This window comes from Betta splendens, chromosome 21 (genome assembly GCF_900634795.4).
Source record: "Betta splendens chromosome 21, fBetSpl5.4, whole genome shotgun sequence".
In the NCBI taxonomy this organism is placed as follows: Eukaryota; Metazoa; Chordata; class Actinopteri; order Anabantiformes; family Osphronemidae; genus Betta; species Betta splendens.
Genome location: NC_040899.1, coordinates 13,038,983 through 13,057,608, shown reverse-complemented (window position 1 = coordinate 13,057,608; position 18,626 = coordinate 13,038,983). Strand labels below are relative to the sequence as shown.

Genomic DNA, 18,626 nt, shown 5'->3' with positions numbered 1-18,626 from the left:
GTCACTGTCAGCAAACTTTTCTTGATGTTACCGTGAGGCTTTGTTTATGGCTGCGCTTACGCCGCTGTAATGGTTTGTTAGCGTCGAGCATCTGTTGCAGTTGGGTGCACAGCACACTTGTATATGTGCATGTGAGCATGAGGAGAATAGGGCTCGTTCAAATTAAACCTACATTGGCTCCAACTAATCAATCAGTTCACGTTAACTGCTCCTCAAAGTGACAGACGTATCTTCAGTTGTAGAATTATTCATGAAAATGCACAAATAATGACAATAAAGTTTAAATCACAAAGTTTGAATGTACCATTACTTACTTAGGACCTGCTGTTGTTATTAGTAATACATGCAGAAACGAACAATAAAGATCCTACAACATATTTATTATTCAAATGCTCCTTAATCCTGCGGCTTGTTCTGTTGCTGTTGCCATCATTCCAGGAGGGCGGGTCTGCAGTGTTTGGTATTAATGGACGATACGGGCAGTAAAAATGCACAGAGGAGGGCTTCAGCACAGCTCCACTGGCCTCACCATGCTCGTTTTATGATAAGGGAGATCTACAGCTTGTGATTGGTCCCAGGGCAGACAAGGAGACAGTACTCATAAAATATACACCAGCCATTTACTATGTGTGTGTGTGTGTGTGTGTGTGTGTGTGTGTGTGTGTGTGTGTGTGTGTGTGTGTGTGTGTGTGTGTGTGTGTGTGTGTGTGTGTGTGCGTGCTCTGTAGAAGAACTGGAGAACAAATGTGTGTGTGCGTGTGTACATAAAAGAACAAGCCTGAAGAGGCCAAAACAATCAACCAGTATCAGCACTTTATGGCGGCGACTACTACATCACCGTGACAACAAAGGCAGTAAAGCACTGCATGGCGCTGTAAAACACCGTGTGATTCTGCAGCGAGATGATCGTTAGCGCAGCTGCTTAATTGCCCGACCACTCCTCTCCTGACGGACGCGTGCACGCGCCCATCGACCCGTCGCCGGGCGCCCGCGAGCACGGAGAGACGCTCAGACACCGGGAGCGAAGGCTGCACAGCTTCACGAGCCGCTTCCCACGGGAGCAATAAAGATGTATGATGGATGAGGGGGGGGGGGGCGGCTCGGTGTAATCAGTCACGAAGACAAGGCGGCGTTCAGATGCTGCTTGTTGTTCCAAGACAAATTCATCACTCTGCAATTAGTTTGCAAGACTTCAGGTCCACAGTCTTTTTATTACTTGGCTGATGAAACCTCACATCCATTGTACCTGTTGTGTTTGGCAGTTTGGCCTCTGTCCCAATAAACTCATCTAATGTTATGAAGATGAGCAGTCACATTGAAGAGATGCAATCCAAACTATTTATTTTGTAGCTTTTATACCAATTTTAGCTGCATAAATGATTAATACTATATTATATACAATACAGTTTATGGCTCAACTTGCTACTATAACATAAAGGTCTTCATAGGTGTGAGTCTGTGACATTAACTGAAGCTCACCTGTTAATGCACTGCTCTGCACTGACCTGTTCAAGAGCAGCTTCTTTTGGCAGCTCAGGAGTCAGATATTTCTGCTAAAGGTCTGTCACAAGAGCCATAATCGTGCATCATTACTCAAAATGTTTTAGTACAGTAATGGTTGTACACAGTTTGAGGGACATAAAGTACAAAACCCTGTATCTGTTATTTTGGTCTGTTGTGACTCTCTCAGAAGCTGTGGACTAAAGGCGAACTACAACTACTTACCGTATCTAAAGAGAATATCTGTACAATCTCTAGTTCTGTAACAAATGAAGGTTTCTTTCCAGGATGTGGAGGAAACCGCGGGAATAAAAATAAATTCCCCCCGAAAGCGACGTTGCTCCGACATCTGTTAGTCGTACACGCTCGAGCTTCACCGCGGCCGCGCCGATGACGGAGCCCTGGCTGACAAGCTCCATTACGCCTCTGGGTTGTTAGACACTTTTCCCGTGCGCCGAAGTTCTCCCCGGTTCCGTTCACTTCGGCGTTACCTCTGCTCGGCCAGTGGACTCAATGATCCCTGCAGCGCTGAGGAAACAGTCAACACGACGTGCAGGGGCATGAAACCAAAGCAAAAGACAACACAGACAAGCACATAGGCAAACACTGGAAAGCACTTCCATATGCCTCTGTGTATGAATATACAGAGAGTGTGTGTGTGTGTGTGTGTGTGTGTGTGTGTGTGTGTGTGTGTGTGTGCGTGTGCGTGCGTGTGTGTGCGTGTGTGTGTGCGTGTGTAATAGCACTAATGCATGAAAGGCATCTGTCAGATACCGTTTTACACTTCGCATGGTTTTCTCATATAAGAAGGCATCTGCAGTATAAACAGCACCGGCGTCCTGTGACCCATAAATCAGACACAGGCTCGTGTTAACAGATCCGCAGAGTGATGGGTGCGTGTGAAGGTTCATTTGAATTAACGCTGGAAGGAAAGGGAAAAAAAAATCCCAGCGCTGCTTAGCTCTTCATCCATGAAATTCCTTTCTATTCCCATCCCCTTCATCCAGCAACACACAGCCAATACAATCATCCTTACTGTATGTTATTATATTTTCCTGCCGATTTTGCAGAAAATCAGCTGTATATGTAGTGGTTGCTATATTAGTTGTTATATGTACTTTAATACTGTACATAACCTCAATTATGTTTTCAGGGGCCTTTAGGAGGCTTGGTTTTTGTTGTCATGTGACTTCCTGTTTGGTTTCCTGTGTTTTGTCCTGCTGTCGTGTGTGTTCTGTTGCCTTGTATGTCTTAGTTGAACCATTTATTCAGTTATGTTTGCTCAGCGTGTGTCTGTGGGGTCCATGCATGTGGGTCCATTCCTGTAATGAGTGTTTTAACATTCCCTGCTCAGGGTTCAGTTCCAGCTGTTTAGTCAGTTCGGACGCTTCCAGCTGCAGCTTCCGTTCCATCACTACTCATTGTGAGCTTCAGGTTCGCTTTATTGCACGTGTCAGCTGGGCTGCATTGATTATTGATCGGCTGTTGAGTAACAGACAACAACTCACACTCAACACATTAAACAAAACAATCGTGCACTTTTCTGCTGGTCTACGTTAGACACCTTGTGTGTGCGCGTCTCCTCTTTGCTTTCGGGTGCATATGTATATGTATATGTATATGTATACGTATATGTATATGTATACGTATATGTATATGTATATGTATATGTATATGTATATGTATATGTATATGTATATGTACATGTACATGTACAGTATATGCATGCACATCCGTGTTTGCCGGTCGGTTTATGGCCAGTCAGCACTACTACAGGCACTCAGCGCTAATGAGTAACGAAGGGGCATCAATAACGGCCATGAGCGACATATCAGACCCAACAGCTTTTAATAATGGCCACTGTCAGCAAAGACAGACGGAGGAAAGCGAACGCAAGGCAGAAATAAAGCTGGAGCGGTGGAGGAAGCAGGCAGATGAGGGTGTTGATAAAGACAGATGGATGGAGATCAGAGAGAGTAAAGAAGGGAGAGGGGTAACAGATAGAGACCGAGAGCTGGAGAGAGGAAGGGGTGAACGGATGAAGGGTGATTCATCTATTTTTCCATTATCATGACTACTTATTCCTAGCACGAGGAGCACAGTAGAGGCCAAGGCAGCGCTGCATGGAACAGACAGGGCAGAGTGAACTGGATCACTAGTGGAGCCATCTTTCTATAAAACAACAGTGGTTATTGCTGCTAACATGTAATAGGAGTGCATGTCAGGCTTTTTTGGCCTTATTGTTTATCATTTGAGCGCAAAGATGATGCTTGGAAATAACTAAAGAGAAGTGAATAAAGCTCTGGCAGACTCAGTAATGTCATCTGAGCGCCACCTACAGGTCGTGTATGCCATTGCAGCAGACAGTCCCGTTTTAGTGATAATCCCTTGGTCACGTTCTAAATCTGGACAGGGACGAGTCCTTTGCCATCCAACCATAACACACCACCCCACCCCGCGTCCGTGCGCCACAACAATAGGCAGTTCCATCTTCGAACACATCTGTGCCACCCTCGGTAATTACACAGTAAATACAGAAGTCAAAGACACCGCAGCCATAACCGCCCTCGGTTTGTAGGAAACGAATCATCTTTAGAGGAAGCGAAGCCAGAAGCAATTAAAGCCCTGGGGCAGTTTATCACTGAAATGAAATGGTGTGAAAGTCATTATTATTTAGCTGCTGGGCCACAGCCAGACTTGAAACCACACTCTATGTTCATGAGTATAAAAGGCAGACATAAAGCATGCAGGGATGTTTTAACCAGGCTGGAGCTGTGAACGTCCGTGATGATGATGTCTGTTGTCTCTGCAGCACTTTCCTCCAGTCGACCGCCCTCAGACACGAAGACGCGTCCGACGCGCTCCGCGAGCGCAGGCGGATAAAAGCATCGTCATACGTCTTACTCCGCACCCAAACGGCCGCGCTGGGATCGGGTCGGGGGGGCGTCGCCGCTAACGAGGACCGCTGGGCCTGATCGATGGAGCGCTGCTGCTGAGGGGGAATTGAACTACAGGCCTGGGAAGCATCCGTTACGCAGCGTGACGGTCTCTCCATCCATCTGGGCCTCGCGCGCCTCCCTCGCAGCTCTTCCTCCCGTCCACGCTGCCACCTTGCTTTGCTATTAGTCAGACGCCTCCATCCATTAAACCGTTGATTCCTCCCTCCGTCCGACATCAGCCGTTCCTTCAAATTAAAACTCTTTTATAAGGCTCCGTCTTCCCCTCTTGTAGTTTGCAGTAGTGGTGAGAATGATTTCATTCTGTCCAAGCGTGTTTCTGCTCAGAGTGAACTGAAATTAATGGGTAGTGCCTTCACTGGAGTGGGACCAAAGAATAACGCTCCCGTCCGCCTGAGCTGTACTTTGAATTAAACTCTAATTAGAAATTGAGCTTTCTAACAATACACTTATTAAAATGATATAAATGTGATGGGAACTTCATTCATTTCCTTCCCTCGGCGACACGTCGCTCTCTTCACCATTCTTCTGCCCACGGCATTCATCACCTGTCACCCTGATATAGTTTAATTCCTAGTGTGCGTTTCATTCCTCATAGAAAACCTTCCTGGCTCCATCCATCCATCCATCCATCCATCCATCCATCCATCCATCCATCCATCCAGGTGGTTTCATCCGCGCAGCCGCTCTTTTTCATTCATTCCTCCTCCCGAGTTTGACGCTATCATTGTTACTGGCGAGGGTCAAACTAGACTGAACGGTTTACTATTGTTAAAACGAGGGTCAAACTAGACTTCACGATATTCTAAAACACGCTCCTTGAGCGGGGAGACAAACGACAATGGCCTACAAACTGGGGGTAGGACCCAAATGCACGACCCATAGACAGGACTGACAAATAATGATTTAATATATTAAACAGGAGACAGAGGACAACACGAACTAAGGACGCTGCGTATGCAGGATAAACCAGAAAACAAAACATGCAAACTAACACAAAACTCACAGGTAAACTAAAGGTCGCTGCAGAGCAGGAAACTAAATAACTATCCTAAAACACAAAACATGCAAACAACAGTATCTAACGTAATCAGCAAACAAACACACAAACCTGGACAGAGCACGATGGCACGGTAACAAGTAACGAGTAACAAGTAATGCACCAACCAAGACTGTGCACCAACTGAGACCTTAAATACCAGACAAGACAGGTGAACCCAATCAAACTAATACAGGAAACACAAGACAGGAAACAAGGACACAAAACCAAAAGGGTGAAACCAGGCTGCCCCTGGTGGCGTGGAAGCCGAGTCACAACAATCATCATCATTGACATCCAGAAGGTGAAATCCTTCTCATCTGCATCTTTTTTTGTCCCCCACAGTTTGTTCCTCACAAACTTTCCCGTAAATAAAATATGGGTGTTGACAGAATTTTATTATCCAATGCTCACTCCGTCTGCCTCTCTCTCTCTCTCCCTCCCCTGACCCCTCTTCCTCTCGCCCCATCCATCTCCCCTCTCTCCTTATCGTTACATATGAGCCAGCGGCGGTGCAGTGCTTGGTCTAAACAGGCTGTCTGTATGCATGGAGGCTCACTAAGCTACACTAATGGTGTGTGTCTGTGCGTCAACCCTCCGCTGTCCTCTGTGCGCCTGCTTGGAAACTATGCCGCCTCCGTCCCTTAACTGCAGCTCAGTGTGATGCGTGTGCCAGGAATTCAAAGACTAATGTGTTTGTGTGCGCACACATGCATTTTTCTAGTTCTTCATCAGTTCTAAATCAGTGTTTATGGCTAGTGGGGGCGCAGTGTGTGTCTCTATCTTGGATTATTTAAGTGTCTGACACAAATGTGAAAATAGAACCTAACCATGTGTATTTGCGCCTCTTTGGTTACTGGTATTCCATCTATATATACTGTACAAGTATATGTAAACAAGTAACACGTCACTTCTTTAATATGATGTATTTTAGTGTGAAGCAGCAGGATGACACAAAACATCTAAAGGGTAAAACAGTGGACTGTTAGTTTAATGGGCAGAAAGGCGGCCTGGTGAAAACTATAACACTATATTGGTCAAACTCACTAGTGCAAAATGACTTCATCACTTACTGTAGGCGCCACATTTTCCAAGAAGTTACAGGTCTTTAAAAGTCCATTGAACCTGTACACAACTGTGCTTTAAGCATCATCTACAGCATGAAACATTTTATTACCAATCTTTTTTAAACCCAGAATCTTAAATAAGTATTAATCTATGTCTATTGTTCAATGTTCTGTATAGTACAGATACCAGGTACGTAAAACGAGAAGCACAGTCTGTCTGCAAAGCTTCCGCTGGCACATTTTAATGTACAGCTTGTGGAGTCTTATTACTTGCACCCGCGCATCATACTGTGCGTGCATGGTTCTGTCATGTCAGGTTTATAGACGAACACCAAAGAGCGCTGCACAAATTGAGGGCAGGAAGGAGTCGAAAAGAAGCATAACACAAAGGCAAAACATTAACTGTCCAAAACAAATTTACTTTTACACAAGCCAGTAATAAAAAGGCTTTTTTTCCCACAGTTGCTCATTTGTGTGAACCACCGCCCACTCACGCCTACACACAAAGAAGAGTCATAAGGAGTGAGTAAGAAAGTCAGACAAAGAAAAGACCTTTGAAATGGATCATATTTGGGGGAATATGTTCTTAGGATATAAAAAGGCAAAATACACCTGTGTATTGAATACTACCCACTATGGGATCATAAGAATTGATATAAAATCAGGTGCAGTTATTTGTACACATGTATAAGTAATTCACGCACCATGTGAAGCATTCCTACCGTCTGACATTTACTGAACCGCTCTGCTGCTCTGTGCTGCCACCTGCAGGTAGCGCGGGGGACAACCTGTTGTGCAAACAGCCTGCGAGTCTCCTCCCGTCAAATCTCTCCTGCTTCAGAGCGCACAAAGGGAGAGATCAGACTTGGCAACGCGCGCTCCCTGAAAATAGTTTAAGGCAAGTTTTTAGGGAGAGGATGTGAAGTGTTGCAAAGTGTGTGCGTGGGCACATCTCGCCCTTCATCTCCAACCTCCCAACGTGGTCAGGGATCTGAGCAGCTATTGATTACCATCATTATTCATGTTCAGCTGTCGGCTTGCGAGAGACCAGGGAATATATGGGGGAAGAGATGCACGCACGCATGCACAGGCATTTTATCAGTGGCCTAATGTATTTTGTTTGCGTCTTATTTAATTCTTCTTTAGCCTCTTTGCCCCATTGAAAAAAAGTGCTGACACGCCTTCATTCATTCATTCATTGAACCCAGGCCAACTATGAATCAACGTGCAGATCAGTGTATTTCTTCGTATTTACATTATGAAACTATTTAAAAACTATGTCAAATAAAGACGGCGAAGCATATACAGATGCTACAACATGCTCAGATGAAGTCACACACACCTTTAAAGGGCGCAGAGCTGCACGCAGCACAAAATAATGCCAACCTAAAGGTGTCCATAAGGATATTCTGTGTTCCCCTCGTGTATTAGCGCGATATTGGCTATTTCCTGTGTTGATGGCAAGTCATTTTACAGGCAGAGACACACCGATGGCCCGCTCACCTCTCGCCGATGGTCTGTGACTGTTGTGATTGCTGCGGGGTCTCGATGCTGCGACGGCGCTCGCTCGCACCCCATCGGTCCACTTCCTCCCTGCTTCACCGTCGGCTGTCTCTCTGTTGCTCTATCTGCTGGTGCGTGAACAGGAAAGGGGGAACGTGAGTTATTTTCATAGTAGTCTCACGTGGAGGCGTTGGGGTCAACACTCGGAGCCAGTGCAGGAAGTGGAGGGAATAAGTCTTGGCTTTGTTTTCAAGGCCCGGGGAAGACGCAGTTGCTCGCGTGTGAAACAGAGCCGTCAATCATTGAGGTTAAAACAACAACTGTACAGTAAGATGTCAGCTTCAATGAGCAAAAGATATTGTTCATGATGGGACAGAGAAATTAATGTCAGCACATTTTTAAACTTTAAAAACACTGAAGCGGAGACTGGAAACTTCATCTTCGTTAAGTAAATAAAATAAATTGTGCTCCTGCAGATGAAGGAGTGACCTTCTCTGCTTTTACTGTAAATTATATTTTCTTGTTATTGCAAAGAGGCTCAGTGAGTCTTCTTTTTCTTTTGCCTTTGAAACCAGAAATTAAAAAAATTAATAAATTTAAAAATTGCTTTTTAATCTGTAATATGCAAATTTTCATATAGTATATATAGTATTTCATATGACCTCAGTGACTGAATGCTTTCTTTCATGAGCTGGTGGAGACAAGACTACAATTAGATTAACAGCAACCACTAGAAAAATGCACCCAATCGAATAATATCTGCTAATGCTCTTTGTCACATGCAAATGGTCAATGCTTTGCTCAAACAATAGAGTGTTGTCAGGTGAATCTTTGTGTTCTCACATTGCATGGAACTCTAGTAAATAGAGTTGTACATTATAGTACATTATATCAGTTCTGATTATTAGACCAGTGAATGGTTTAAACCACATTCAATAGCATTAAAGCTATGTGTTGAGCAGTAGGTCATCAGACAAACACCCACAGCCCCTGAACAGTAGGAAAGGAAGGAAGGAAGGAAGGAAGGAAGGAAGGAAGGAAGGAAGGAAGGAAGGAAGGAAGGAAGGAAGGAAGGAAGGAAGGAAGGGTGGTTGTGTTGTCCATAGTCCTACTGTCTCATCACAACCTTGACCTAATGTTGCTTTTAATCCTCTTTTTTATCTCACCAGTCCCAAATTCTTTACACACACACACACACACACACACACACACACACACACACACACACACACACACACACACACACACACACACACACACACACACACACACACACACGCACACACGCGCACACACACACACACACACTGTATCTATCATCCTGCACTGCTGGCATGACGACCGTGTGTCACTCTGAGCCAGTGTGTTATTGATCAGCAGCTGTAACGGTCTGGAGATGCAGATGATGGCGCCGCCCTCATCGATTACCAGAGCCAGTTAAAACGCATGCCATAATTCCCATCGATCGTCAGTGTGTAAAAATGGTGTCATCTGCATCGATTAGCAATGAACGTAAAAGACATAGAAATGTCATGAGTCCATGAAGGAGGAGTCCTCTCATAGACGCATGGTTCACTGTTTGGATGTGTGCAACATGGGAACAGACATTTAAAAGAAGCTGAGGAGCCTCGTGAAACACACTTAGCTCAAATGAAGCTACCGGCGCATCGGAAATATCAGCTTCAAGAAGTGAGATTTCCCAAGTATCCATTCAAATGAAAGCAGACAAATTAGAGCTGGTCCCAAAGTCACGTTTACACAAACAAGAATCCACAATCTGCCCTTTGGATGATCCAGAACCACAGGCTGTCATCTGGGGTTCAGCCCAGAGTCCAGAAGAGTTTAGGTGTATTGTTCAAGCCTGAATAAACATATTATCATCATCCTTACTAATCGGTAATGAACCTCTTCACACTGTTGAAGTGGAAAATGTCCAACCATCATTCTGTGAAAAGTTGCACTGTCTGTTTTTATTTCTTTGTTATTTGATGATTATCATTAGGCCACTGAGCTTTGGAGCCTGTTTTATACACTGCTGTGTTCTGCTGTGGTCACTGACATGTGACTCATGCTACTGCTCTAACTGCATATAGTTCTTTATGTTGGTTCCTGTATTTTTTGATAATCCTGTAGTAATAATACTAATGTAATAAGTTTAATATTAGTAAACCTGTCTATGTTTCATTTCATGCTGGATACTTTACGTGGTCTATAATTAAGCTTATTAGGTTAATTTAGCCTCATAGTTAGGTGACTTTCAAAAGCAAGGGCACGGTTGCCATGGTTACCAGTCATTTAAAGTGAATCCTTGTGAATAGCAGTTGCAATATTGTGACCAGGAGTTATAATTTAAAAAAAACATAGCAAACACATTTTCATTACAATGCAGTGACCTATGATCTATTGAAAGTTATCCGACCGCATACAGTACTGTACACACGTGTGTGTTTCTGCTGCTCTATGGGATGTGTCTCACTATCCTGCTGCCTGCCTGCCTGCCTGCCTGCTTGCCTGCCTGCCTTCCTTCCTTCCTTCCTTCCTTCCTTCCTTCCTTCCTTCCTTCCTTCCTTCCTTCCTTCCTTCCTTCCTTCCTTCCTTCCTCCCATATATTCTTCATTTATGGCTTCCTTGATAGCTAGACTTGACTTCTTGCTCCTCTCTGTCTCGTCCTCCGTATCTTCCTGATTAATATGTTCACTGTGTCTTATCCTGTGTTACCTTGATGAGGATGCTCACCCCCCCACACACACACATGCACGCTGTGATAGATGGATGGGTTGCTGGTAACTAAGCCTGCCAGACATCATCGTGAATTATAATCACCTTCAATCTGTGTCCCCTGAATCCCTGCCCAGTTCATATGTTTATATGCTCAGCTCTACCTTACCAAGTCATGTGTGAGAGTGAGGGATGGAGCGGTGGGCATGGAGTAGTTTGTTCCCTGAAGGGCTGTATATGAGCCTGTGTCAGTGCTCCTGCTTATTATTCTCTCAGTCCCCCGGTGTTTGACCCATCTTTATGTTCTGTCGAGGTTTCATGTGAGCTGGAATATAATTCTATTTCCCCTGCTACTGAAACACACACACACACACACACACACACACACACACACACACACACACACACACACACACACACACACACACACACACACACACACACACACACACACACACACACCTTTGGGGAACAGCCATCAAGGTGAGTGGTCCATCATTCACCCTCACATAAGATATTCAACTGCACTATGTCAATGTCACATTGTCAATGGCCAAGTGTGTGTGTGTGTGTGTGTGTGTGTGTGTGTGTGTGTGTGTGTGTGTGTGTGTGTGTGTGTGTGTTGGAATAACTGGTGGTCTGAGCAGTCACTGAGGCACCGGGGGAGCATACACCCTGGACATATAAATCTCAGTGAGCGGAAGAGAGGGACAAAAAGGACAATGAAGCAAAAACTTTAGTTCTGAAAGTTCTCAGCAGAAAAAAAAGTTTTTTCTTGCTAAAGTGGCTTTAACATACAACAACTACACATCTCAAACTCCATAACAATATAACCATAATGTGATTAAGTTTTCTTCACACATTCACCATATAACTATGTCTTCATTTACGACAGGATTTCTAACCGACATGATGACCTGTAGAGGCTTTTTCTCATATTATCCTAAACCTCAGTCAACGTCAGATATGGATCCGCTTTATGAAAGCATCTCAAACATCTCAAACATAGTGATCTGCAACCTGAGGATCGATGCCGTGCAAAGAAACGCATTAAACTGTACCAAACCTCTGCACACACTATTGACGTTTCTGCTTATCTAATAACCACACAATTTCATGGCTATTGCCTGAAATAGATGTCCCACACCAGTCCAATACCAACATGGGTGTGATTCCTTACCAGTGAGTACTGAACCATGGCAGCGCCTTGATACAAGGATGCAGTTTTGTATAAACAAATCCCAGAAAATGATCGATCTGAGCGAAAGACAGACATGAAGGTTTGGGGTGTATCATTATCAGTGCATGTGCCTTGTCTGTGTTTAAAAAAGCAATGCTGCCCCCTTCTGTGCAAGGCTTGTACATCATCATCAGCACCTTCTCTACACTAATCACACTCCCTACCACTACAGTATCTACCCTTTGTCCACAGACAAGTCTACATGGCAATCGATGGATATGGAAGTGACATAAACAATGAGGTTCTGGATCCACTCCAGTTTCTGTTTTACACGAGTGCTTGATCCAAACATATGGCAACCTACTGTATCAACACTTGTGTTTGTGGTGTTTGTCTCAGACACACTATATTTTTAGCTTATGTATTTCTTTAACATATGTTTCTTTCAAACATAAGGTAGAGGCCACTTGGAAACACCGAACGCTTTTTTTATCAACGAAGACTGGATGTTTGTATTTTTAAAAAAGTAATTTCAGGGAAAGTTGGAAGTAAATAACTGTGGGAGCAGAGGTGAAGCAAGGTGAGTGAAAGTAAATATAAAAACATTTTTATAGCCACTTACTCTCCACAGGGTCCACAGAGATCGCATGGGGTTAAAGTCTATAAATAATGTATAAATGAGACTATAGAAGATTGGTTTCCCATTTCATCCCAGCCAGAGAGTGAAACAGTGCTCGATGTCTGACTGTTAGGTGTTATGTAGTATGTCTCTGGTCCGTAATGGGATAAAGTATCTAGTGCACCCTTTAAAAAGGGCTTTTACATCGGTGCTGTTTGAATGAATGGACACTCACTATGACTTCTCAGCACATTTCTTTTTTTATATGTGCGTCTATAAACAGCGGAGGAGATTTGTATATTTTTAATGTAATACAGTACATTTTATCATCAATCAAAAGTGTAAACATTTATTACACTTCACAAACTGCAGACTCGAACGCTTTGACATCTCGGTCACAACACTGACGAAAGGGATAAAAACTCACCCGTGAGTGAGTTCACCAACATGAACAAACTCAGGTTCCAGGATTTGAGTTTCATCCTCAGCTTCTACTTCACACTTTGACTCTTCCTGTGAATGAAATAATGAAGCATGTTCTCAGGCAGCGTTTCCTGCTCTATCTGCTCCAGCAGGTTGTACAGGGAGCTCGTGATTAGCAGCCACAGAGCTGGAAGCCTCATTCTGCATCATCAGGGGTTGCTGCTGGATAACTGTGCCATTCATCCCAGAACTCTCCTCAGTGTGTGTGTGTGTGTGTGTGTGTGTGTGTGTGTGTGTGTGTGTGTGTGTGTGTGTGTGTGTGTGTGTGTATGTGTGTGTGGTGGCTGTTGTTGTCTCCTGTTGGGACTCACGTGGATAATGTAATTGACGGACGGCTCTCATTCAGTCCAGGACACGCACAGAAAACGCAGGTCGGCCCAAACAAGTTCGGATGTAGACTAGATTTGGACACTTGGACTCTTCTTTAGAGTGGAAATACTCAGATTTTCTGTGATTTTAATCAAGAATCGAGGACAATAATTGCAGGAACAGGCTAATGGGTGCTAAGGTGACCATCTGCTGCTGTCACTACCACCTGAAACACAGCAGAGAGGAGAAACATGCTATTTTGCGGTGAGGCAAACACCCGGCAGACATGATGTGAAGCTTAAAACCTGTAAACGTCCCTTTCCTCCTCAGCATGCGCAAAACCACGGCTTCCAGCGAGTCCAGTGACAGCGACACAGAGGAGAAGAGCATTTTTGGTGAGACACCTTCAAAAAGGAGCCCATGGGACAAGCAGCAACGCCAGAGGACCACCGCCGATCGAGACCTGGCCGTCAGAAGAGGCTCCGACAGGGAGCTGCAGGCCTTCATCAGCATGAGAGACCAGGCCGACAAAGCCACAGAGGTAGGAGAGCCATGCATTTTAATATTATTATAATAATAATAATAATAATAATAATAATAATAATAATAATAATAATAATAATAATAATAATAATAATAATAATAATAATTATTATTATTATTATTATTATTATTATTATTATTATTATTATTATTTATTTCATTTATTTTAAAAGCTGCAATGATTTGCTAAAGATCGTCACCATCCCACACATCAACGAGCTCATTCATCCTCAACACATTCCTAAAATAATCAGTGACATTCTTGTGAAAGTGGCGTCAGGAGAACGAGTAAACAAATGAGAATGTGAAGTTTCATGCACCAGCACCGTATAGTGTTACAATAGGTGAATGCTGATATTACACAATTTTTTGATAAGATTTGATAATTGATACTTTTCTGTTCCACACCAGCTCTCTAACATAATTATCTAATAAGGTCTCACACACACACACACACACGCAGATATCTCACAATGAAGCCTTTGATTCTACTCTCTAAATGAACTTGACCTAGATTCCAAAATAGACGATACCTTGATGCCGCTGTAAACAGGACGATTTTAAATTACACGCATCCCTACCAGCCTTCATCGTTCCGTGGGACCGCAGCTTAATTAAAGTCCTTCACCTCAGAAGAGCCGGGTGGTGAACGCGTGACCGAGAGCAGAGCGCGCGTCGCACACTGGGCACATTGTGCAAACAAATGAGTTCCTGGATGGAGACGTGGGCCGTGGGCTCCACATTCAATAGAGGATGTTCACTGAAGCGCTTCAAATATGTTGGGGGATTGTTTTTAATATCAGGCTTAACAAACACAACATTTAAAAGCAATTAGGCTCTTTAAAAAAAACACCCAAGGGAATAAAGTAGGACGTGTCCGTGAACTCTGTCTAATTTACAGTTACAGTTAAACATTAAAGCTGTGTTATTGTTTGTGGTGATCTTTTTCCTTTTAATGATATATTTTTTTTCCATTTCCACAGCTTTGTACATGTTTTTCATATGTTTATGCGCTTGTCCGTTGACCTGCAGGAGTGGGAGAAGCTGAATTATGACATACACGCCCTCTGCTACGCCAGACGGGAGGTTAGGTCTCGGTGGAAGAAGATTCTGTTGCAGCTCGGTGAGTTCGTCGCAGCGCCGTGCGTTCCACGCGGCCTCTCCCTGCGTCCTCACCGCTCTCTCCTCTTTGCGACGTGATGCAACGCGTGCGCAGGTTACCAGCGCGAGGCGGACGCCCTGCTCCATGTGCACAGACAGATCCGGCCCGGTCCAGACCAGGAGCAGCTCAACAGAGCCTCTGACCTGTTGAAACAGCTGCTGGACCACACGTCCCTGTTCCCCCCTGGAACCGGACCCCAGAACAGATACCTCCACGTTATGGTACCAAAAAACACCACTGTGTTCATGTCATTTGTCTATTTTCACCTCCACGCGTTTCATTTTGTCTTCCTTTGCTTCCTCCCTCCTCATTGTATCATCTGCATCTGCCCGTTCTCTTCCTGTCGTGTGCCTCCATCCTCTCAGGACCGGCTGGTGTCATTGGACAGTGCTGAGGAGTTCATCAGACTGGCCAAAGAGAAATATCCCAAGAAATGAAATGGTGTCAAAGACGAAGAACAGAGAGCGAGTGTGTAGAAAATTTAGAAGACAATTATTATATTATTATGTATCATTTTTTATATGGCTTGTTTATAAATTGCCTTTTTCCTATCCACTGTAAAGATGCTCAGCCTCATAAATGTGCGTTTAGAAATTATACTGTGTACAGATTAAACGTATGTGTTGGTAACTGATGTTATTGTGAAATCCAACACCTCCTGTCGTTGCTTTATTGACGCTGCCCACTAGGTTTCTCTAAGAACGTCTTCTCATTCAAGTCTCAGTCATTTGACTCTGTAGCAGTAGTTTTTCCAGAAGGTGGCAGCGTGTAGTTGTGTTACGGAGGGCAGAAGAAAAAGGAGGAAAGGATTAATGCACAGAAGCAGATTTTGGATCTCGTCTCTCAAGAGCAGCTTGAGCAATGATAAAAACAAGGAACATGCTCATTATCTCCTTGTTGTGGCTACAATAGATCCAACCATCCTGAAGCAACATTACCACAGACAAAGGTCCAGTAGATCCATCCTGGATCCAGACATAAAAGACGAGACAAAGCAGACACTGGGAAAGATGTTGAGGGAGAATCATAAGGAAGTTGAAAGATAAGTTTGATAGTGATCCAGGTTTTCAGTTGCTGGTGACCAGGAGACGTAAAATGACACATCCCATCACTTCCCTGCTATTTAACCAAACATCCGTGCTCAGATTATCTCCATTAAGTCTGAGCCCCAGAGGTCAAGAAGCAACAGCGTTCTCTCACTACTGACGGCTGTGGTATGTCCTACACAATCATGCACATCTGAACCCAGTAAGAGCGGGTTTACGCTGACCCAGATATTGTTCTCTCCAAGGCCCCTTCTCGAGTTTGGGGAACAGATGTGGAAGTGAAAGAGGGGAACGCTGGGGGAGGGGAGCGGAACGAGGAGCGGGCCAGCAGTCTGGCAGCGCGGACAGGCATTGTGCTGCATGCACCTTTTTCTCATTACATTACTCAGTGTGTGTGTGTGTGTGTGTGTGTGACATCATTCTAAAATATCACATAGTGGCTGGTTCTTACTGTATTTTTTGGACTAATATACAGCTAAAGAATGATTAGGAAGCTAATTATACATGACTATATTTGATGCTAGATGCCAGTTACATAAATAATAATTCTTTTTTTATATAAACATTTTAGTACAAATATGCTACAAATATGCTCAAAAGGCCAGTTTGGCCAACGAAGAGGTAGCAGAGCAGATGTGGCTGTGGTTTGAATCAGCCGGCTTCGCTCTCGCTCTTGTTAGACAGTTTGTAATTGCGACTCCTAGTCTACTCGGGTGAACGTCAAAGTGTGTAATGGTTAACAGGTTAAACAGTCAAACTAAATGTTTGAATGCCCCGACTGGAAAAAGCCGCATGTATTAAACAAAGGGCTCCAAATCTGTGCCTGTTCCAACTTACTAGAGAAGAAATCTGGTTACTGGCCTCATTTAAGGCTAAAACAGTACTGTAGATTAGTGAAGTACAGTAATGTTCTAGACCAAACAACTTTTGTTTCAAATGCATTAATGTACTGGCAACATATAATGTCACATTCAATCCTGTACAGTTGTATTAACATTAGCCACACTGCTTTATACAAGGGCTGCTTGGTTTAGCTAGTCAATGGTCTGCACAGTTTAAATTATTATTATCATCAAATAAGTAATGAAAGCCTCATTAACCAAAAACCTCTAATATTCTTTTTATCAACTTCATAATCTGTACGGGTTCGAACTCTTCAAGCAGTCCAAACAGTCGGTCAGCACATACTTGTGACTGAACCCTAAGAATTCATCTGTGTGTCCGTTGTAGCCTGTGAAAGAGTCCAGTGTTCACCTTAGAGAGCAAGTCATGATAAGATAAGGTCCACACACACACGCACACGCACACACACACACACACACACACACACACACACACACACACACACACACACACACACACACACAGATGTTTAGAGAACTGAACAAATAAATCAAAGGTGTTCAGACCTCACTGACTCCATAGGGGTCAAAGGTCACCAGTCTGTGCAGGAAAGGCAGTAATAGTAAGATGAACAAACCCACTGCAGTTTCAATAAAATCTGGTAGAAAAACAGATTTTGCAGCACTTGTCCCTTCGCGCCGCATGAGGCGCTCTTGTTTTTCTCCACTTCCCTCTTTTTTATGATGTCACTTCCTGTGTTTCCACCAGTGCCAATTGGTAATTTGAGTCAGCTGTGTTCATGAGTATTGAAACCCTGCCTTTTGTTCACCCTTTGCTGGTGTATCAAGTTGTTAGCATGACGGTTACTTAAAGTTAAAATCAGGCATCTTTGGAGTCATGGTGTTTTGTTTTTCTTGTGATGTCCTGTGTCCTTGAGGTTTGTCCATGTTCCTGTCTTGTGTGTTTAGAAATTTAGTTTAGCCTGAATGTCTTCAGTGCTGGGAGTTACTTTAGTTACCAGAGTCCTGTATGTTCAGCTATGGAGTTTGTGTTGCTACCTGTGTTATTTGTCCGGAAAGTTAATGTTTGTTAACCTTGAATAAATTAGTAATTGTTTATTTCACTGTTACCGTTTCCTCACTCCACAACATCTCCTCCTGTTCTTGTACCAACAAGCATCAATGTTAGGATCCGACTGGGGGAGAAGAATAACATTCAGTGTTAGTCTCTGTCATCCCTGCAACAGAGACTAAATACATTGGGCCTCAATTTACGTTTAATTTATAAAAGGGTTTGAAATTAAATTAGAATCTATTAGTTTGATCATTCTAAACATGTTTAATTGCTTTTAATATTTCTAATGACAATTTTATGGTCAGATTTCAAAACCACTCTAATTACTCAGTGTAAATGCTAAAGGAATAAATGACATTGAATGGAGAACATGTCCTGTACACACACACACACACACACACACACACACATGGCTTTAGGCAGGGCAGGGTGTGTTCTACAGCATGTCTGTGGTTACAAGTGGTGTCTCTGTAACGACATAAATTCACGGATGCTTTTGATATGCCCTGATTTATTTCCCTTAAATCAAGCGTGATTAAAGCAGATAAGAATGTGACCCCCCTCCATCTTAGACTGTTATTGG

At 43.6% G+C, this 18,626-nt stretch overlaps 1 protein-coding gene and 1 long non-coding RNA gene across 3 annotated transcripts; one reads left to right on the top strand and one right to left on the bottom strand.

Moving 5' to 3' along the window:
• Positions 1-13,305: 13,305 nt before the first annotated feature.
• Positions 13,306-17,483, top strand: LOC114847267 (melanoregulin-like). Of its 2 annotated transcripts, XM_055505310.1 has the most exons (6): positions 13,306-13,437; positions 13,532-13,639; positions 13,706-13,916; positions 14,951-15,041; positions 15,135-15,301; positions 15,446-17,483. In XM_055505310.1, the coding sequence occupies exons 2-6, from the start codon at positions 13,563-13,565 to the stop codon at positions 15,515-15,517; spliced, it is 618 nt and encodes a 205-aa protein (XP_055361285.1). In that variant the 5' UTR covers positions 13,306-13,437; positions 13,532-13,562; the 3' UTR covers positions 15,518-17,483. The 2 variants fall into 2 exon arrangements, with proteins under 2 accessions (XP_055361285.1, XP_055361284.1); XM_055505309.1 differs by having other exon boundaries at positions 13,384-13,639.
• Positions 15,135-17,684, bottom strand: LOC114847268 (uncharacterized). The gene is made up of 3 exons (XR_003784176.3): positions 17,536-17,684; positions 15,347-15,487; positions 15,135-15,263 (listed from the first exon to the last, which is right to left on the bottom strand). It is a non-coding gene; the product is annotated as an uncharacterized LOC114847268 (long non-coding RNA).
• Between the last annotated feature and the right edge of the window lie 942 nt (positions 17,685-18,626).

Bases quoted from the DNA above. Each gene is read 5' to 3' on its own strand.
- LOC114847267 (XM_055505310.1), top strand. From the start codon at position 13,563: ATGGGTGCTAAGGTGACCATCTGCTGCTGTCACTACCACCTGAAACAC. The intron at 13,917-14,950 runs GTAGGAGAGCCA...GTTGACCTGCAG, and splicing joins AGGCCGACAAAGCCACAGAG to GAGTGGGAGAAGCTGAATTA. The intron at 15,042-15,134 runs GTGAGTTCGTCG...ACGCGTGCGCAG, and splicing joins GAAGATTCTGTTGCAGCTCG to GTTACCAGCGCGAGGCGGAC.